Here is a 22,905-nt window from a genome sequence, read left to right on the forward strand (position 1 = left end):
AACTTCTGGATGCCCCAGACAATGGCGAGACACTCGCGTTCAACCGTTGCATACGCTGCCTCGGCCGAGGTCAGCTTACGGCTGGCGAAGCAAACAGGGTGCAAAAACCCCTCTGTCTCCTGAAGCAACACTGCCCCAAGTCCCTTCCCTGAAGCGTCTGTCCTCAGCACGAAGTCCTTGTTCAGGTCTGGTAGTCGGAGAATAGGCTGACTGGTGAGTCGCCTCTTCAGGGTGTTGAATGCGGAGCTACATTCCTCAGTCCACACTACAACGGTCGGTTGTAGTTTCTTGGTAAGGTTGGTCAGTGGTAGAGCGATTTCGGCAAAGTGCGGGATGAAGCGTCTATAGAAGCTGGCTAGGCCCAGGAAAGACCTGACTTCTTTCTTCGTGCGCGGTGGCTCCGCCTCCCGAATCTTCTGGATCTTGTCGTCCTCTGGAACGAGCAATCCCTCGCCGACAACATGACCCAGGAAAGACAATTCCCGGAATCCCAAGTAGCACTTGGACGGTTTAGCTCCCAGATTTCCGTCCTTCAACCTTCCGAACACGTCGCGCAGGGCGTCGAGATGTTCAGTCCATGTCTCTGTCGCGATCAGCACATCGTCGATGAAACTGCTGATGTCCTCGCGCTTCAATGGTTCCAAAAGTTTCCTCATCATGCGAGTGAAGACGGCACCTGCATTCTGTAGACCAAAAGGCATGACTGTCCACTGGAACTGGCCGAATGGAGTGGTAAATGCAGTCTTTGGGCGGTCTTCCTCGGCAACTGGGATTTGCCAGTATCCCTTGGTGAGGTCCAGTTTGGAAAAGTACTTGGCCTTGGCCAAGTGACTGAAGAGGTAGTCCACATCAGGCATGGGTTCCGCGTCAAACGCCGTAATCTTGTTCAGCTTCCGGTAGTCAACACAGAACCTGACGCGTCCATCCTTCTTCTTTACAAGCACAATTGGTGAACTGTAGGGAGAGTTCGCTGGCTCGATGACGCCCAACTTCGTCATGTCGGCGATTTCCTTCCTGACCACCTCCTTCTGGGCATGAGGCATGGGATACTGCTTCGTCCTCACTGGCTGTTTCTCCAGCAAGTCGAAGGTAAACTCCTCTAGATGCGTCTGAAGTGGTATGTCTGTAAGGACCCGTGCTGCATCCTTCAGGATCTCTTGCAGGTCCGCCTGCTGGTCGTCCCCAAGATCAGGTGAGATGTGCACGTCCGTGAGATCCTCACTAGCCTCCAGCGGACAAACTGGTACCCGTCCTCCTCCCTGTTCTTCCGTTGTCTCGTCCATCACGACAGCAACTGCTTCTGTCACTTTGTCCTTTTCCCCGTAGGCAGTCCTCTCTATGTAGGCGCGCAGCAGGTTGGCGTGGTACAGGCGTGCTTTCCCGTTCATGACGATCCTGTAGTCGTTTTGGCCCACTTTCGCTGTCACCTCAAAAGGTCCTTGCCACTGCAGTTGTAGCTTGTTGTGTTTGACAGGTAGAAGTAGCAACACCCGTTCTCCAATCTTGAAGCTGCGCGGCCGTGCCTTGCGGTCGAATCCTCGCGCGTAACGCTGTGCTGCTCTTCCCAGGTTCTCTTGAGCCAATTTGCAGGTCTCTTCAATCCTGTTCCTGAGTTCTACGATGTAGGTCGCTGTCGTCTGCACCTCCTCGTCAGCTTCTTCGTCCGTCCAAGCTTGACGCAGGATAGCCATGGGACCGCGTACCTGTCTGCCGTACAACAACTCAAATGGGGAAAAACCCAAGCTCTCCTGAGGAACCTCGCGGTATGCAAAAAGCAATGCTGGGATGTACCTGTCCCACGTGCGTGGTTTCTCCTGAGCTAGTTTCCTCAGCATGGTCTTCAAGGTGCCATTGAACCTTTCCACCAGTCCGTTGCACTGAGCATGGTAAGGAGTGGTGAAGTGCTGCTCCAGTGATAGCAGTCGTGCTGCCTCCGCCATCACTCCTCCCGTGAACTGCGTGCCTCTGTCGGTGAGTACCTCTGATGGAATTCCCAGCCGGGACCACATAGTAACCAGAGCCTCAGCTACTCGCGTGGCTTCAATCGATTTCAGAGGGATCGCCTCTGGGTATCGAGTAGCGTAGTCCACCATGGTCAAAATGTATCTGTTTCCGTCCTCAGACGCAGGCAAGATGGGCCCGATGATGTCCACTGCCACCCGACGAAAGGGTTCGTCGATGAGCGGCATCTTCTCTAAGGGGACCTTCCTCACCCTTCCTTTGGCAACCACCTTCTGGCACTTATCGCAGGACGCACAGAAACGTCGGACATCCGTGCAGATGCCTGGCCAGTAAAAGTGGCGCCAGACACGATCCGTGGTCTTCTTGGTACCAAGATGACCTCCCAGAATCGAGTCGTGTGCCGTTGCCATGACACCCTCGCGAAACTCGCGAGGCACGACAACCTGTTTGAATGTACCTTCTTGGTTGCTGAACTCACGGTAGAGCAACTTCTTGTCCCTGAGGAACTTTGACCTCCCATGCTTCCCGCTCAGCTTCACCTTCCCCGACTTCGCGTGCTCCCGAGGAGTAGCTAAGGTCGGGTCAGAATCCTGAGCCTTCGCGAGAAGCGCGGGGGTCACGTTCCCCAGGGCAGCTCGTGCAGCAGGTAGGGGTTTGAGAGGTTTGTCCTCTCGCTCCGCCTGTGCCCGCGTGAGCACTGAAATGACGTCGGGAGACCGATAAACGGGAACCTCCCTGGTGACGCCGTCCACAAACTGAACCCGGTTTCCAATGAGCAGGTCGCATGGAGGATCGTCCATGACGACGGCCACAATGGTCCCCGTGAACAACGGGGTTACGACCTTGATCACTGCCGTGTTCAAGTCGTAAGCGTGAGATGCCTCGGCCATTCTCACCCTGATGCTGTCTCCTGTGTAGGCCATAGCTGGAACTAGACTCGCCCGAACCACTATCATGTCTGCCCCTGTGTCCCGCAGACCTTCGCCCTTCACTCCGTTAACGTAGACGTTGCAGTGGGGCTGGAAATGTTTCCTGGAGCACGGAACGCAGAGTTGTGGGATGGTGCATGAGCTCGTGACGTCCCTGAACTCCTCACTGCCAACGAAGTGAACGCCCTTCTGGTCAGCCTGTCTCTTGTGGCAGTCCTTCTTCACGTGGCCCCGCTTGTTGCAGTAGTAACACTGGATGTCAGTTCTGGAACTCGATCCCTTGTGTCCCTGATCGTCCTTCCCGTCCTTGGGTCCTGAAGAACCCGAATTTCCCGTTTTTCCTGGCCGTGAGCCTGAAGATTTGCCGGAGATCGCCTGGGCGTCCTCGTGCACTCTGATCCAGTCGGCTGCCTCCTGAGTAGTCTTGGGCTGGTGCTCCTGCACGAAGGTCACCACCTCAGGTCGCAGGCTGGACATCAGTTGTTCCATGACTATGAGGTCGGCAAGGTCGTTGACGGTCCAGTCCTTTTCGGCCATCTCCACCCAGCGCCGCAGGTAGAGGTTAAGGCGTGCCACAAACTGATGACTCAGCTCGCCGCTCAGTCTCTTGCTGTTACGCAGACGTCGTCGGTAGGCTTCAGCAGTCAGGTTGAAGCGCTGGAGTAACGCCTTCTTAAGTGCCTGATAGTCTCTCGCCTCGTCGTCATCCAAAGCGTTGTAGAGCTGCAATGCGCGTCCCTTCAAGCAGGTGCTAAGGCGGCTAGCCCACGTGGCCTCTTCCCACTTCTGGTCAGATGCAATGCGCTCAAACCGGCGTAAAAAGTCGTCGAGCTCGTCCTTGTCATCGTCGAACGTCGGCAGTCTCGTACGGTCGGCAACAAATGTCGGCGCGCTAGCCTGAGTAAGCGTACCCTTCTCGGCCTGTAGCCTAGCTAGTTCTAGCTGGTGATCGCGTTCGGCCTGTTTGTCCTGTCTGTCACGTTCTGCCTGTCGTTCCCTTTCCTGTCTGTCACGTTCATCTTTCTCTTTCTTTTCTTGTCTGTCTCGTTCATCTTTCTCTTTCCGTTCTTGTCTGTCACGTTCGTCTTTCCTTTCCTGTCTGTCTCGTTCAGCCTGTCGTTCCCTTTCTTGTCTGTCAAGTTCGTCTTTCTTGTCCTGTCGGTCACGTTCTTCTTTTCTTGTCAGTCGCTCAAATTCTTCCTTCCGTTCTACTTCTAAGCGTTTTAGAACGCTTCGGGCTCTAACGCGTGCGTCTCGCTCAGTCGGTTGCTCGCTCCCAGGAGTCTCGAAAGTTATTCTCCTCGTAGGAGATCCCCCTGTAGCCATGGTTAGTTTTAGCAAAGCTTTATTACCAAAGTAAGTCTAACGCAGCTATAGCTAGAACACGCGGTGATGAAAGCGGTGGATACAAAAATCCAGCAACCGGAAAATGCAGAAGAAAAATCCAAACAGTGTAGAACAAAACGCGTAGCCTACTTTATGGCTGCTTTTTGCGGTGAAACAAAGTGTTTCCCACAGCCGTGGCCTACTTTATCGGCTGCTTTTTGCGGTGAAACAGAGTGTCTCCCACAGCCTTGGTTAGGACAGAAGTCCTCGGACCCTTCCCCCCCAAAATTCCAACAAAGTCAAAATATGGAGAAAAATCCAAGTAAAACAAGACGGTAGAAATGTAACCTGTTACGGAATGCGAAACAACAATGTAGAGAAAACTGAGTAAAACGAATAACAAATCCGCTAACCCCGCTCAGCTCTCTGCAACGGAAAACTCTGAACGTACAACAACAAAGATTCACAAACAAAGGAAAGGGAAGTAATCACAGTTAGCGCATACAATAACTCACAAATTACAATTTACATTTCCTGCAAGATGTGAATCGCTTAAGGTGTGGTATATGATCAAAACTATACAAAAAAGGGTAGCACCAAGCAGAAAATAAGTCGAGCACTGACGAGATTATCTGCTCTTAGTTCTCCTTAATTGGTGGGTCTTTATCAGTTGGAAATTAACTGAGTAAATCCCGGCTTGGCCCCCACGTGTCACGTTTCAATATATCACTCAAGGTGATTATGAACCGGTTAATTACTACTAATTAACTAACCACACCACGATCCACTCTCGCAGTCATACAATTAAATAGAGTCAACAAAAGTATAAGTTTCAGACGCCTGTTTATGTATAAACTCTCCACCTCCCTCGAGCCTTCACTCACAATATGTTCCTTTTACGTTCTCAACACGTAAAAAACCAGTGTTCACTGACAAAATGCCAGTACTATGTAGAAAATTATAGTAACACGCTGAACCCGTGTAAATACAGTCGAAATGAGAATGTTCTGTTCGAAAAGCTCTAGTTCGTGCAGGTGTCACACACCCCACGTTGTCACTACTCCAATGAAATCATAGATACGAAAAGACAACGGTGGTCAACGGGGTGCGTACGACATGGTGCACTTAGCTTTATCTCTGCTGCTGCTGCTTAGCCGGTATGCTGGTTAGTCGGTTCGCTGGTTAGCCGGTCCGCTGGTTAGCCGGTTCGCTGGTTAGCCGGTCCGCTGGTTAGCCGGTCTCCTGGTTAGCCGGTCTCCTGGTTAGCGTAGCCTCAACAGTTTCCGCCAGAGTCAGCCGTGCCGATGTTACGGGAACGTAACGAACGAACGAAACGAACGAACGAAGGAAGGCTGCAAACAGAAAGCATCGGTGCACTAAACATGTCAGCTACCCCTCACCCACCACCTTAAAACATGTCATCTTTAAATATCTCATCGAGCACGTGGGCCTGCACAAAACTGACTTTTTACAACAACAAAACAGCCATTTTCCGTCCTTCTCTCCCTATCTGCAAAAACCATATACAGATTAGTATTTTAGCGTCACAGAGAGTAAATTATGCGCTAACCTGGAAAGAACAACAGAGAGTATTTCATTCCACAACACAGACTCATCAACAGCGTTAAATAATGATTTATTACCTCAAAAGCCTATGATTGTAACTCTCAATGGAAGCAAAGTCCGCCTCCTCCCTGGAACAGTCTCTGTTCGTCAACAGTGACCCAAAACGTCCAGAACCCCTTGTCGAATCCTTATGCGAAAGCCATCGCCGACGAAGGAAATGTGACGACTTGTCCTCAGCAAAATACGTGGCAGAGGAAAGGAATAACTTGTGGAAGTTCCCCTAGAGTGCCGAATATGATACTCGGTGAAAAACCATCATACTCTAGTAACTGTGTGTTAGGTCCTTCCCCTTCTGCCGCTGGGTGTCAAGTGTGTCGTCCTTGAGTCTCTGACAGACCACCTAGCCAAATACACGTGACTGACCTTGTCACCAAACCAGTCCAGCTATACACAGTTTTGCCTCCCCAAGCAGGAAAAAGACACGAGAAACTCAATCCCTGAAAATCCCGTGCGCGCTGTCAGCGAAAAAAACCGTCAGCCCTATGACAGCAGAAACCTGCACTGTGAAGCTCGTGCGTTTCAAAACATCCGTGCTCGGGAGCACTGTCAGCAAAAACTCTGCTGTGTCCAATATCACGCACAGGCGCTTTCTATCATACATTGACCCAGAACAGGCACTCCACTGAGTGACGCTTTCTTGGTCTCTGTCACCCGATCGTGACATTCTTTTCTTTCTATAAAAGTGACGTTTTACAAATCCTGATAGAAATACTTCTTCGGAATGGTCCTCGTCCAGGTGCATCTCCTCCAGCATAATAATGTCATATCCACATAACGATTTTATAACGTTATCATCCTGCAATTTGTTGGTTGTTTGTCCGTCGATTGTTTCTTTATACCCTTTTAGGTTCCACGACAAAACATTAATACTGAATGTACTACTATCAAACATGTATGGTTTGTATGAATAGTTACCTTCGTCGTAACACTAACATTTTTGAAAGAATCGAATACGTTATTAACGAACAAAATATCTATCACGATATTATTAAAAGAAATATCTATCTTTTTGTGTGTGTATGTGTGTGTGTGTGTGTGTGTGTGTGTGTGTGTCTGTGTGTGTGTGTCTGTGTGTGTGGGTGTGTGTGTGATGTGTGTCCGTGTGTGTGTGTGTGTGAAAGTGTGTGTGTGTGTGTGTGTGTGTGTGTGCGTGTGTGCGTGTATGTTTTTTAACATTAATTTTACATTATTTTATGTGGTTGTTTGTTGTTAAATGTTAGCTAAGTGAGCTTGCATTTTTAACTTTTTGATGGATTGAATACAACGTATATCGAAATTGCAACAAAATGCAAACAGCAGAGACAATTCACAGCAACAATCTGGTTGAAGAAAGATGGACAAAAAACACACACACAAAAACAACAACAAACAAACAAACAAACAAACAAAAACACATATACAAACAAACAAACACACAAACAAATAATCAAACAAACAAACAAACAAATAAATAATCAAACAAACAAACAAACAACAAACAAACAAACAAACAAACAAAAACACATATACAAACAAACAAACACACAAACAAATAATCAAACAAACAAACAAACAAATAAACAAACAAACCTATTCACCTTTTATTACGCCGGGGAGAGAGGGGAGCTACGGGGGGAAGGGGGAGCTACGGGGGGAGGGGGGCGCAAGCTCAGCAAGTCTCGCGTCAGTAAGCGGTAGCGTGAGTACAGGAATGTAACGCTTACAGAGGCGACTTGCTGATACGACTCTCGCGCTCACGCAGGAACAGATAACAATCATGTATGATCAGGGTTCGGTAGAAACATAATCGCTTTTCTGCAAAGTTTAAATTTAGTGCTTGTTGCGATTATAGGTTAAAAAATAGTCAAAAGAAAAGAAAAAAAAAGAAAAAAAAGGATTAATTACGAAAGGAAGAAAACACAAACACAACATCGTAGACTCTTTGAACAGTGTTCTGGATTGAACGCATTTTTTGTGTTGCTTCATCGTACTCTGTCGCAAACTGAACCGTCGCAAACTCCGCTTGCCCTGTCGCAGAACATTGCGACAAGTGCCCACTGTTGAAGATGAGGACTAAGTACGAAGCACTGGTCATATTCACAATCTTATTGACTGCTTCCATGCTTCTCGTCTGGAATCAACAAGAACAGTACAGATGGCTTTTGCAATGGAAGAAAGAGGGACGAAACGGATCTTGGTTGAATGTGGCGAACGATCCGGCCACTTTACAATCAATACCACCCGCAGCCACAAGCAAGGCGAATACACTCAAACCCGAACTTGACGCCACAACCTACGAAACATCCCTCAAACGTCTCAAGTCTTTCGACGAGCCACAACGAAACGAATCGTTAAAACACAGAATCAAGTCTGGACTTAATGATACAAAATCACAAGATGCTCCTGCCTTGACACCAGAAACAAACGATCTTAATAACAAAGTTGCAGTGAAACTTCGCGGATTACAAAAAGCAGCAGACGTGCGGACAGATGGTAACACCTTGTCGTGCCATCCTCGCCTGTTTGAATCGACCTCAAATGATATATCTGTGTCTTCGCTGTGTGCCGCACATCGGGAAAAGGGCAGGAAAGACCGTCCTCCACCTGTGCAACATGTCTTTTTATTGAAGGTATGCAAGCTTACAAAGTTTCATTAATTCCTGTCTTTATTTTTCACAGATCCTTCCTTCCTCCCTTCCTTCTTTCTGTCCTTCCTTCAACAAAACCAATAACAATGTGTTTGACAGATTGTAGTTGTCATCAACATTGTGGTAAAAAGCCGCAGTTACACCCATCAATATCTGTTTCAAGAACAAGAATTTATTCCGCTATGGTATTTGTCCTGGTGGATTGCAGAGAGAGAGAGAGAGAGAGAGAGAGAGAGAGAGAGAGAGAGAGAGAGAGAGAGAGAGAGAGAGAGAGAGAGAGAGAGAGAGAGAGAGAGAGAGAGAGAGATTCGGATGGTTTATTCACATAGGTCATTGCCCCTAGTGAAGGGGTGTGAACAAAAGCAAAAACATTGAATCATTTTTACATTCAGTAGACTCAAAACAATACATGTTTTTCTCAAAAGTGGATAACAGATACATCAATGCAGACATCTACATACAAAATTACGATAACAGTGTTTCTCGTATCTTAAATGCTTTATACAAATATAAACATAAATCACGTACAGTTTTTTCATGTGTTGAAGCTAAAAGAAGGCTGAGTCGAAAAGCACTTGGTTGCCTGTAATATTTCAGTGGGATGAATTTTTCTCTCAATTTATGGAAGTATGGACAGACAAGAACAAAATGGACTTCATTTTCCAGTTTATCTTTACAAAAGGGACACATGTAATTATTAACATCATAAACGTTTTTGTAACGATGAGTGTGAACGGCAATTTCAGAGATCCCTAACCTAAACCTTATCATCATGAATCTTAAATGTCTGTCAATATTGAACAAAAGGTAAGGTTTGATCTCAGGAACAGTACAAAATGTTCTATACACAGAAAATCCTTCACTATTTTGAAGCCCCATAACTCTGCACCATATTGTGCAATAGGTTGCACTTGTGCGTCAAATAGCTTTAGATAAACATCCAAACTAGTATTATTAATCATGTATAACTTATGTGAAATCGACAACAAAGCTTGCTTAGCTCTACTTGCAAGGTCTAAGCAGGCAGCCGTAAAACTAGAGCCTAGTCGAAAAAAAGTATTCCCAAATACTTATATATCATTCACTACAGGTAGAACATTCCCTTCATAAATCCATCTTTCTCTGGCAGCCAAATAGCCCCCCTTCCTAAAAACCACAATATTACTTTTACTCATATTTACTTTCAACTGGAGAGAACGAGCTGCCTTGTCCAGATTATTTAATTGGTTTTGTAAACCAACCACAGTTTCTGACAGCAATATCAAATCGTCAGCAAACAAAAGTAGAAACAACTCAAAATAATCTATCGTAAAAATGGCACCATGTTTTCCAATTTCAATAATCTGAATTGCTAATTCATTAATATACAATGAAAATAAAACAGGACTACACACATCTCCCTGCTTCACCCCAAATGTGCATTTTATACATTCAGTCAACTTAAATCCACATCTCACTCTCACCTTTACTGACTCATACATACTCTTTATACATTTGAGAAGTTTTCCCGTCACTCCATTTTTTAACAAAATAGGCCAAAGCAGGTTTCTATTTATAGAATCAAAAGCCTTTTCAAAGTCTATGAAAGCGACATACAGTTTACGGTTAAGGGCAAATTGTTTCTGTACGAAAGCTAACAAAGTAAACATGTGATCAGTGGTAGTATAACACCTCTTAAATCCAGCCTGGTATTCACCAGTAATATTATGTAACTCCACCCATTCCTGCAATCTGTCATTAATTATAGAACCAACAATTTTACTGCTGACATTACAAATAGAAATACCGCGATAATTATTTGGATCATTAGCATCACCTTTTTTAAAAAGAGGTATCATAATAGACTCAGTCCAGCTTTCAGGGAACACACCTTTCGAAAACAAAGAATTAAAAAACTGTACAAAAAAATCAATTATTACACAATCAGAATGTTTCAAGAGCTCACCAATAATACCATCTGGTCCAGCTGATTTTCCAGATTTTAACTTTCTCATTGCAACAAGCACATCTTCTCTTGAAATAGGACGATTCATAATACCATTATCATCATCAACAACATCATTATCAACATCAGCCTCACGATTTACACTTTTATCCAATAATGCATTAAAATGTTGAAACCATGCATCCAAAGTAATATTATTCTTCGTATGCTTCCTTTTTGCAGAAAATGTATGCATAGTATTCCAGAACTCCTTTTGATCATTTTGAACAACAGCAATAAGTTCATTTAAAATTGATTCATTATGTTCTCTTCTCTTTCTGTCCAACATATTTTTATATTCCCTCCTGGCTGTACAATAAGTACTACGAGAGGCGCCGTCATTGGAAATGCTCGAAAGCAATCTGAAAACATTTCTCCTAGCTATTCTGCATTCTTGATCAAACCAGTCTTGTGATTTCTTGTCATGATTTAGTGGAATTTTCCTTTTCATACATTCTGCACTTTCCTTAATGCAAATATTAAACAATTCTAGCGCTCTGTTAATGTCAGCCTCAATCATATCTTTTGCTAACTCCAAGCGGTTAAACATATCACGTGAACCTAACAAATTTGAAAACACATCGGAATTCTCTCCACTCCACACATACTTCTCCATAAAGCACTGTTTACTATCACAAATATCGTCATGAGAATTATCATTTGGAAAACAAACACGTAATTCAACAGGCAAATGGTCGGAATCAATACGATCAGCAACTAATAAATCGCATGAATCAAAAACAGTAGCAAATAAATCAGTTGACATAAAAAAAAAATCATCCACGCTACATCCAGCATCTGAAATAAAGGTACAACGCCCCTGGCGATCACCATTGCATATACCGTTAAGAATACAAAGGTCTAAAGCTGTACACATGTTCTATCGAATTTTCAGTCTTTTTAAACATACGCTTCCTCGCGCAAGGTACTTGCTTCCTGGGAGTATTTTGGTCGAGATGACATTTCTAAATTTAACTTGGGTCGTCCTTGCGTGCTTCATGGTTTGCTGTGATATCGCAGAGCCGTTGGAACGGGTCACCCGATTTATTTAATTTTAGTCAAGCAACCACACAACTAAAAACTGTGGTTTATGCTCGAGGATATAGGAACATGCAGTAAGGGGAGGTCTCGGACTTTATTTGAATGGTTCACAATTCGAAATCAAATGATAATGCAGATCGAAGTATGCTTATACACTTTACAAAGTTTTAGCTCACATAAATCCAAGTCAAATAATTATACACATCCAAATAAACTACTACAATTTGCAAAGTTTTCAATACACATACATGAATTCCAAAATACATAGCACACAAGTAAACTTTTTTTCTGTATGCATGCACATCAAAAGCTCAACCACTATCGCTGAAAACACACACACACACACACACACACACACAGACACACACACACACACGCACACACACACATGAAACACACACACACACACACACACACACACACACACACACACACACACACACACACACACACACACACACACACACAGACATATGGTTGAAATAAAATCTTATGTCTATTAGACCCACAAGACTGGGAGTACGACACTGGCCTCGATGCTGAACCGCTACGCCCTCACACACAACCTCACAGTCGCTGTCCGCAACAACCTGCAAGAACACGAGGCAGAAAGAACTACACAATGGACACCGCTCTACCGCCCTCTGCCCCCTGGCTTGACCCATTACGACATGCTGACTGACCACGTTCGGCTCAATGAGGAGTGTGTGAGGCACTTTCTGCCCCGTGACACCCAGTTCGTGTCCATTGTGAGAGAGCCGCTGCAAGCCTTCATCTCCGCCTTCTACTATTACAGGGATGTGTGGAGCGTAGCGAGATACTTGGCGGTGCCTGGTAAGTCAATCAATCAATCAATCAATATGAAGCTTATATAGCGCGTATTCCGTGGGTACCGTTCTAACCGCTTGTTGAAGAGTTGTCAACACAGGACTAACAAAGAAACTAACATCTACAGACGGACACGAAACACACTAGCAAACCCTGATAAACATACAACAAACAACTGTTTAACAACAGTGTACACATCAATAGCTAGGTCCAAACAAAATGATATTAAACACAAAGAAAACACCTCTCACAGACCGGCACGGTTGGCCTAGTGGTAAGGTGTCCGCCCCGTGATCGGGAGGTCGTGGGTTCGAACCCCGGCCGGGTCAAACCTAAGACTTAAAAATTGGCAATCTAGTGGCTGCTTGGTTAACACTTGGTTAACATTATTTTATTCAGATACATAAAGACAAAGCCATGGAATGTATGGAAGGGAGATACCTCTTAGCATACAAGCATTCTGTGTCATTCTCATTTCCCCCAAATGTTTGATTTGGAGTTGTTCTTTGAGGGCTTTGCTAACACCCGTGCGAAGCCGGTGTAACACGAAATTTTTACTCCACGAAAAATTTACTCCGGCGTAAAAATTTCTTACGAAATTCTTACTCCGAGTACACATTTTGTACGAGAAAAGAACTCTCCTAGGCACGAAAAAATTACTCCCTCCACGAAATTTTTACTCCCCATTTATTTTCACTTCCAGTAAAAATCTCGCACGCGAAAATGGGATGCGGGCGAAGGGATAATGCCAATATGTGATCTCGCACAAACGAATGTCGCGCTAGCCTCCCTCCACACCTTCCACCACCAAGGCACAAAAACACGAAAATACGGAAGTAACTCACTTGGTTTGAGCAACATTGTATTCAGCTTAAAAGAGCATATTTCTTTATAAGTATTGCACTGTTCCCATGTCAAAGAGGACACTGTCTTTAGGTTTCTATAACAAACGGGGTTTGTGGAGCATAGCCAGATACTATACGGTGGTAAGTCGCTTGGTCTGAACAAAATAGTATTCATCTTAAAGTGGCATGTTTCATTATAAGGAGTACATTGTTCCCATCTCACAAGAGGACAATGTCTTCAGGTTTCTATGACTACCGGGGTATGTTGACCATAGCCATATACAAGGCACTTGGTCTGAACAACATTGTAATCAGCTTAAAGTAGCATGCTTCATTATAAGTATTACATTGTTCCAATGTCGAAGAAGACAAGGTTTCTATTACAACCGGGATATGTGAATCATAGCCAGATACAAGATGGTGCCTGGAAAGCCACTTGGTATGAACAATATTGTAATCAGCTTAAATAGCATCTTTCAACATAAGTATTACATTGTGTCCATGTCGAAGAGGACAGGGTTTCTATGATAGAGAGAGTGTTAGAGATTAGTTTTGATATTATGATCCTAACCTTAAAGGCCAACATCCACAAGAATTTTTCTCCTGGAGCGACCTAAACTTGAACCCGTCGCTATTCTTGCATGTCTGTTTACTTCGTGTTGCACGCAAAAATTGAGCGACTTCCTTGCCGCGTGGATTGACGAAGCTGTTTTATTCTCGTGACTGAAAACATTGCAGTGCGTGCAGTTTTATTCTGTGGGTTCGACAGATTGACTAAATGTTGTAATTTCGCTTTCACGAATCAGGAACCGACAAGGAATAAGATGAAAGTGTTTTTAAATTGATTTCGACAATTTAATTTTGATAATAATTTTTATATTTTTAATTTTCAGAGCTTGTTTTTAATCCAAATATAACATATTTATATGTTTTTGGAATCAGAAAATGATGGAGAATAAGATGAACGTAAATTTGAATCGTTTTATAAATTTTCTTTTTTTTTTTACAATTTTCAGATTTTTAATGACCAAAGTGTGTGTGTGTGTGTGTGTGTGTGTGTGTGTGTGTGTGTGTGTGTGTGTGTGTGTGTGTGTGTGCGTGTGTGTAGAGCGATTGAGACCAAACTACTGGACCGATCTTTATGAATTTTTCCATGATAGTTCCTGGGATTGATATCCCCGAATGTTTTTTTCTTTTTTTTTGAGAAATGTCTTTGATGACGTCATATCCGGCTTTTCGTGAAAGTTGAGGCGGCACTGTCACGCTCTCATTTTTCAACCAAATTGGTTGACATTTTGGTCAAGTAATCTTCGACGAAGCCCGGACTTCGGTATATGTTATATTTAGATTAAAAACAAGCTCTGAAAATTAAATATATAAAAATTATTATCAAAATTAAATTGTCGAAATCAATTTAAAAACACTTTCATCTTATTCCTTGTCGGTTCCTGATTCCAAAAACATATAGATATGATATGTTTGGATTAAAAACACGCTCAGAAAGTTAAAACGAAGAGAGGTACAGAAAAGCGTGCTATATCCTTCCCAGCGCAACTCAGTACTACCCCGCCCTTCTTGTCAATTTCACTGCCTTTGCCGTGAGCGGTGGACTGACGATGTTACGAGTATACGGTCTTGCTGCGTTGCATTGCGTTTAGTTTCATTCTGTGAGTTCGACAGCTACTTGACTAAATATCAATCATTCGATCATGTGACGCTTTTAAATACTCATTAATTATTTTATCTTGACCGCATGCCTTATTGTTTTTCAGCTTGTCTATACATTTGATAACTTCCTCCTTTGTAAAAGGCGCATTAAGAAATTCATTACTTGCTTCATTTAAAGGTTCATTACTATCCTCCATTTCATTTTTATCACACTCTTGTAGTTTATTGAAATGTTCGAAAAACTCCGAACAAGTTGGATAGTTAGTTTTGGAATTATTTTTTTTATTTTTATTTTTATTTAGAAGATTCCAGTATGGTTTTGGGTCATTACTTCTTAACTTTCTCAAAGTTTTAACGAACTCATTATGATACAACTTGCATTCCTTTTTTATTGTCTTTTTATATTCATTAAAAGCACTCTTTTTTTCATGTTCATTGAACGCATTTTTAAAGCGTCTTGCTTTATTTTTCGCATGTAAATGCAATACCGAAGTCCGGGCTTCGTCGAACAATACTTGACCAAAATTTCAACCAATTTGGTTGAAAAATGAGAGCGTGACAGTGCCGCCTCAACTTTTACGAAAAGCCGGATATGACGTCACCAAAGACATTTATCAAAAAAATGAAAAAAAAGTATGGGAATATCATACCCAGGAACTCTCATGTCAAAATTTATAAAGATCGGTCCAGTAGTTTAGTCTGAATCGCTCTACACACACACACGCACAGACACACACACACACACACACACACACACACACACACACACACACACACACACACACACACACACACACACACACACATACACCACGACCCTCGTCTCGATTCCCCCCTCTACGTTAAAACATTTAGTCAAAACTTGACTAAATGTAAAAACGCTGGCACTGGACCCGAGTACTCTTCAGACTGGCTCGCTCCCCCAGTATGAAAGTTTTTGTCTTGTGCACGTGGATTTAAAAAAAAAAAATTTAATTTATTTTACACAATTAAAAAAATTATTAGAGTAAAATAATAAACAATAGTAAACAAGAATTAAAAAACAAAACACAAAAAACATAGACCACACATGCCGGGAATCGAACCCGGATCACTTTGGCCATAGGCGGACGTGCTACAACAACTTTACTAGAGTTGTGCGCCTTGAATCACTGTGTCCCTGTCGCTCTCTCTCGTGCTCTCTGTCTCTCTTTCAGTCTCACCGAGATCAAACACTGCATTGTTTGTTTCTTTGCCGAGACCAAATCCCCACCCGCTGCTGCGCTGGCTGGCTTGCAAATCGTCTCGCATGCGATACGCATGCTTTTCTCGTGATCGGCGGTTCTTTTTGGCGAACTGCCTCGGGTTCAAGTTTAGGTCGCTCCAGGAGAAAAATTCTTGTGGATGTTGGCCTTTAACTATAATGAGCTGACTATTTGCGCCTCGATATTTTATTTATGTTCTTATACGTTTTATGTTGTTTATTGTGATACACCACACCCGAATTTCTCGTAATTAAGATAATAAAGTATTGTATGTCTATGTCTATGTCTCTGTCTATGTCTAAGACAACCGGGGTTTGTGGAGCATAGCCTGGTACAAGGCGGTGCCTGGAAAGTCACTTGGTTTGAACAACATTATAAACAACTTAAAGTAGCATGCTTCTCGGATGAGACCAAAAATCGAGGTGCCTTCGTGTATACTACATTGGGGTGTGCACGTTAAAGATCCCACGATTGACAAAAGGGTCTTTCCTGGCAAAATTGTATAGGCATAGATAAAAATGTCCACCAAAATGTGACTTGGAATAATAGGCCGTGAAAAGTAGGATATGCGCCGATGGCTGCGATCTGCTGGCCGATGTGAATGCGTGATGTATTGTGTAAAAAAAATTCCATCTCCCACGGCATTGAATATGTGCGCGATATAAATTGCATAAACACTTTTTTTTTAAATCCCTGCGCTTAGAACTGTACCAACGGAATACGCGCGATATAAGCCTCATATTGATTGATTGATTGATTATAAGTATTAACATGTTCCCATGTCGAAGAGGACAAGGTTTCTATTACAACAGGGATATGTGAATCATAGCCAGATACAAGATGGTGCCTGGTAAGTCACTTGGTCTGAGCAATATTTATTTGTGATCAGCTGAAGGTAGCATGTTACATTACTTGTTACCAAAACAAAAAAATCACACTTTCACGCGAACAAATTCCGTCAATTATGCAAATCAAATATTTTGGTTACATTTGGTTGTGAGCTGGTGCAAACACCTACCCGACGATGAACATAACAGTGCATAGTGCTCTGACACATTATTTCGATCCTTTTTACATTTAGTCAAGTTTTGACTAAATGTTTTAACGTAGAGGGGGGAATCGAGACGAGGGTTGTGGTGTATGTGTGTGTGTGTGTGTGTGTGTGTGTGTGTGTGTGTGTGTGTGTGTGTGTGTGTGTGTGTGTGTTGTCTGTCTGTGTGTGCGTGTAGAGCGATTCAGACCAAACTACTGGACCGATCTTTATGACATTTGACATGAGAGTTCCTGAGAATGATATCCCCGAACATTGTTTTCCTTTTTTGGATAAATACCTTTGATGACGTCATATCCGGCTTTTTGTAAAAGTTGAGGCGGGACTGTCACACCTTCATTTTTGAATCAAATTGATTGAAATTTTGGCCAAGCAATCTTCGACGAAGGCCGGACTTCGGTATTGCTTTTTAGCTTGGTGGCTTAAAAATTAATTAATGACTTTGGTCATTAAAAATCTGAAAATTGTAAAAAAAAAAAAAAAAAAACCCCTTTTTTAAACGATCCAAATTTACGCTTATTCTTCATCATTTTCTGATTTGAAAAACATATAAATATGTTATATTCGGATTAAAAACAAGCTCTGAAAATTAAAAATATAAAAATTATTATTAAAATAAAATTTTCGAAATCGATTTGAAAACAATTTTATCTTATTCCTTGTGGGTTCCTGATTCCAAAAACATATAGATGTGATATGTTTGGATTAAAAACACGCTCAGAAAGTTAAAAGAATAGAGATAAAGAAAAGCGTGCTATCCTTCTCAGCGCAACTACTACCCCGCTCTTCTTGTCAATTTCACTGCCTGTGCATCGAGCGGTGGACTGACGATGCTACGAGTATACGCTCTTGCTGTAAAAATGCAGTGAGTTCAGTTTCATTCTGTTAGTTCGACAGCTTGACTAAATGTTGTAATTTCGCCTTACGCGACTTGTTTGTTTGTTTGTTTGTCGCTTAACGCCCAGCCGACCACGAAGGGCCATATCAGGGCGGTGCTGCTTTGACATATAACGTGCGCCACACATAAGACAGAAGTCGCAGCACAGGCTTCATGTCTCACCCAGTCACATTATTCTGACACCGGACCAACCAGTCCTAGCACTAACCCCATAACTTATGCCAGACGCCAGGCGGAGCAGCCACTAGATTGCCAATTTTAAAGTCTTAGGTATGACCCGGCCGGGGTTCGAACCCACGACCTCCCGATCACGGGGCGGACGCCTTACCACTAGGCCAACCGTGCCGGTTTCGATCCTTTTGTGTTCTAAATCGCATACATATTCTTTTTAGTAAGGGGAGGAAAATCTTCAGAGCTGATATGCACGAGTCGAGTTGGGATGCTTTAGTCCTGGATATAAACACCATCGAGGTACAGTTTATCGAGGACTAAAGTCTCTTACTTCTGGATTGGAGGCAGCCGGGGATCTGACTGGTTGCATGAAATAACCACAAATGTCAGTGTCAACCAATCAGACCCCGCGGCTGGCTCCCACCCACTTGGGTGGCACCCACTTTCGCTTCGTGCTCCTCCGCCCTGCATACCGGCCCTGCTTCCTTTTTTTCTGAAAAAAAAGCTCCGGAGAAACAGCACCATTAATTTTATTCACGCCGATAACCAGAGCGGACAGCATTCCATTACAGAAAACTGTGCCTGTTTCAGGCCCAGACCCAATCAAAACCTTCCTCTCGGACATTGAGCGTTGGGAATTCCCTCCTGGCACTCAGTGCAACAGCCGGATGGCCTTCGACTTTGGTCTAGACATGCTTGATCTCCCTGACCCGCAGTACGTCAACTCTTCTCTCCGCCATCTGTCACAGGTCTTCCATCAGGTGCTCCTCACGGAACAGTTCGACGAGTCCATGGTGCTGCTCAAGAGGCATCTTCACTGGGAGCTCAAGGACGTTCTCTACGTCAAGGTCAACGTGGGACCCACGACACGCAGGCTGAATGTAAGCGACCATGATAGAAAAGAGTTCGAAAAACATCGCCAGGGGGAGTATACTCTGTACAGGCATTTCCGCCGTGATTTTGAACAGAGGATTGCCAGCGAAGGAGCGACGTTTCGTCAGGAAGTGGACGTTTTCAAAAAGATGCGAGACGCCGTTGAGGCGTTTTGCACGATCGCAAACAAGTCCAAGGCACGAGAACTGACTGTGGCAAGTACAGCGTTTAGTGAGGGGTTTCGTGTGGCGTACGAAGACTGTAAGCTTCTGCAGCGAATGTCTTCGACGATAAAAGACCCGTGGTTTGAAAAGCTCATGATTGAAAGAATTAACAACCTGAGCAAAGCTCTTCAGCATTGGACATGAACGTGATACACATGTGCTTTTGGTAAAAGGCTGACGGTTTGGCAGAATCATCTAACTGTACAGATGGGAAAAGTTAAATTATGTCTATCACTGATTGCAATAGTGTCACGGAGAAACCAAGGAAATATGTCATGAGTATTCAAACGGCTTGTGTTGCGAGAAAATATTTACAAAAAAAAAGAAAACAACCCTAGATGTGTAAACCTCGGGGAAAGCGTCAATTCCCGTTCGTAAATAAAGACTGTCGATTATGATTTCGGGATGTGTGGCAGGCTATTTTCAAGTCGTACTTTTGAATGTTTTGGATAAAAACGTGATCGGTTACACATTGCTGTGCTTACTACCATGTGCATCAACACAGCCGTGACCAAAAGACAGATTGCTCGATGAAGAGTCTTTCATGACTATTTCAGTCCCGCGATCTTAAAGGCATATGTACGCGCTCCCGTGTTTACAAAGTGTAGTTTGCCCATAATCGATGTCAAACGCACCATAAGACCATATAATGACGATATGTCACCATGCGCGGACCATAATACATGCATTACAGCTTGTTCTAGCCTCTGAAAAAGTGAGGATGTCAACAAAGCCGCGGTGTTAGCTCCCTTGCATCAACGTTACATGTGTTGCCAAATCTATAAATAGGACGATCCAGATCAAAATGAAAATTAACATATCTCAACATTGAAGGGGTCCTAGACCACAATATTTTGCAGGGAACTTAATTTAGCATGTCTCCAGCTGTTGGTAAAGCAATTAGCGTGTATAGTCATCGAGTACATATGCCTTTAAGGCAATGTGCGGCACCAGAATGACCAAAATGAAACATGGAAAATACATGGAGTAACTTAGTTTTCTGGGTAGTTATTGGAGTGACTTATATAAAGAAATGAAAAAATTGCAAAAACTAAAGGACATGGATTGCCGTCGCTATGGAAACTGGCATACACAGCGCCATTTTGGATTTCTAGGAAACGGTTTTACAGCAACATCATACATCAGACAGGCTTAATATTTTGCACAAAGATACACAAGACTTTTATCTACAATCATGTAGAACGATATTTTGACAAAAAACTACAGTTGAATTTAAATTAATTTTTGAAATAAAGATGAATGAATAAGCAGTTAGAAATTCATTAATCCTTATTACAAAAATTAATGTAAATTCAACTGTAGTCTTTAATCACAATATCGTTCTATATGATTGCAGATACAAGTCATGTGTATTCTTGTGCCACATATTATGCATCTCTGATGTACGATGTTGCTGTAAAACCGTTTCCTAGAAATCCAATATGACGGCTGTTTCCACAGCAACGGCAGTCTGTGTCCATTAGTATTTAAATTGTTTCCATTTACTTGTATAAGTCTCTTCAAAAACTACCCAGAAAACTAGGTTATTCTATGTATTCTCCAAGTTTAATTTTACTGCTAGCATGCTGCTCATTGCCTTAATATCATTCAAAGCATATAATGTTATCTTCAAATTCGCCTAAAACTCATTTCCAAAGCAAATCTAGAGTTAGCTGTCAGTCGTCACGTGGTAAACGTAGAGAATGCACTTCTTGCAGACTTTGTTCGCAAAGAACGCACTACTAAATATAAAAAAATTGAAAGCCTGAGACACGCTTTTTGGATTTTTTTTAATCAATTTTCCTATTATAAGCGATCCAAATGTACCGCTCTAAAGTTATATCTTCCGATTGACGGGCGCAGTGACCGAGTGGATAAGACATCGGCCTTCTATAGGAAGGGTCGCGGGTTCGAATCCCGGCCGCGCCTGGTGGGTTAAGGGTGGAGGTTTTTCCGATCTCTCATGTCAACAACTTATGTGCAAACCAGACTGAGCTACATCCCCGCCCGCTCAACTCAGTGGCATTCAACATTCAAAAGTAATCGGGTTTCTGATGTGAGATTCAGAACATAGTGGCATTTGTATCCCTTGGTGAGACCCAAGCTCACCTCAGTGCTACTCAATTTACAACAATCACCAGGTTTCACATTCGCTGACAAAAGATTTAGGGTGCTTTGAAGTTTCTACTTCTGTGTGAGACTCAAGCTCAAATACAATGACATTTAAGACACACGAGTTTTCACGTCTCTAAAGAATTGTAATATTTAGAAGGAATATTTACACACACACACACACACAAAAAACAAACAAAAAAAACACCTTATGTGCAAACCTGCTCGTGCTTTATCCCTCTTCGTGTGAACACGCAAGCACAAGACCAAGTGCGCACAGAAAACATCCTGTAATCCATGTCAGAGTTCGGTGGATTATAGAAACATGAAAATACCCAGCCTGCTTCCCCAGAAAGCGGCCGATGGCTGCCTGAATGGCGGGGTAAAAACGGTCTTACACGTAAAAACCCACTTGTGCAAAAATATGAGTGAACGTGGGAGTTTCAGCCCATGAACGAAGAAGAAGAAGAAGAAGAAGAAGAAGAAGAAGAAGAAGAAGAAGAAGAAGAAGAAGAAGAAGAAGATATCTTCCGATATGCAATACTTATGGAACCACCCTGTAGTTTGGACAGTTTATTGAGGTAAGCTCTTCTTTGATTAATTGAATATCCCATTAAAGACCATTGTATACGAAAATAATTCATAATTCTGATCGAACGCAAAAGTGAAAATATTCGCGACATTCCACAGCTCCAGAAATTCGCTGTTAACATCTAATTCATGAACCAAATGCGAGCTTTGCATGAGACAGAGTAAACGATTGTTCGATGTGATTTTATGTGATTTTATACTGTCATTGTTGGTACATTGTTTTCGTTATACTTTTTTCGAGTAGAGAAACTTGAGAAACCTGGCCATGTGAAACTTAGCTGGGTCGAAATATTTGTGACTGTAACGTATTGTTTTGTCAATAACAAACGTTCCAACAACTTACCTTTCTTGTTTTTTGTTTGAGACGTGTTTTGTTGGAAATAAAATTGATACGTTACATAACATGTGGGTTTTTTTTTTTTTTTTTTTACCTCAGTTGCATGCAAGGCTGCTTCAAACCATCTTTTTTTCCTCTTTCGTTTTTTTTGTTTTTATTTTTTATTTTTATTTTTTAAACATGTGTTAAGTGTGTGTCTTCCTGGCTTTAAAATAGCAGTATATACAAGGTTGTCGTCACCAAGACTGAGACTGGTCTCAAAAACCGGGAAATCTTTAGATGATGCAGTTGTTTTTTATTTCAAACCCTCGAAGTATTCTCCCTTAGCGGCTACACACAGTTTAAGTCGTTGGACCCAGTCAAGAAATGACCGTTTGAAGTCATTTTTTGGCACCTGGTTCAGACACTGGAAAACAGCCGATCCGAGGGCTGATCGACTGTCAAATCGACGCCCAGCCAATTGTCTTTTCAGATGAGGAAACAAAAAAAAGTCACAGGGTGCAAGATCAGGAGAGTAGGGAGGATGTGGCAAAGTTTCAAAGTTTTCTTCCTCCAGGTACTCTTTCAC

The 22,905-nt window shown here is 42.9% G+C and overlaps 1 protein-coding gene across 1 annotated transcript; it reads left to right on the forward strand.

Annotated features, from left to right (window-relative positions):
- Positions 1-12,002: 12,002 nt before the first annotated feature.
- Positions 12,003-19,862, forward strand: LOC138955589 (galactose-3-O-sulfotransferase 2-like). The gene is made up of 3 exons (XM_070327166.1): positions 12,003-12,369; positions 13,373-13,428; positions 18,792-19,862. The coding sequence occupies exons 1-3, from the start codon at positions 12,032-12,034 to the stop codon at positions 19,439-19,441; spliced, it is 1,044 nt and encodes a 347-aa protein (XP_070183267.1). The 5' UTR covers positions 12,003-12,031; the 3' UTR covers positions 19,442-19,862.
- The last annotated feature ends 3,043 nt before the right edge of the window (positions 19,863-22,905 follow it).

This window comes from Littorina saxatilis, unplaced genomic scaffold (assembly GCF_037325665.1).
Source record: "Littorina saxatilis isolate snail1 unplaced genomic scaffold, US_GU_Lsax_2.0 scaffold_1425, whole genome shotgun sequence".
Lineage (NCBI taxonomy): Eukaryota > Metazoa > Mollusca > Gastropoda > Littorinimorpha > Littorinidae > Littorina > Littorina saxatilis.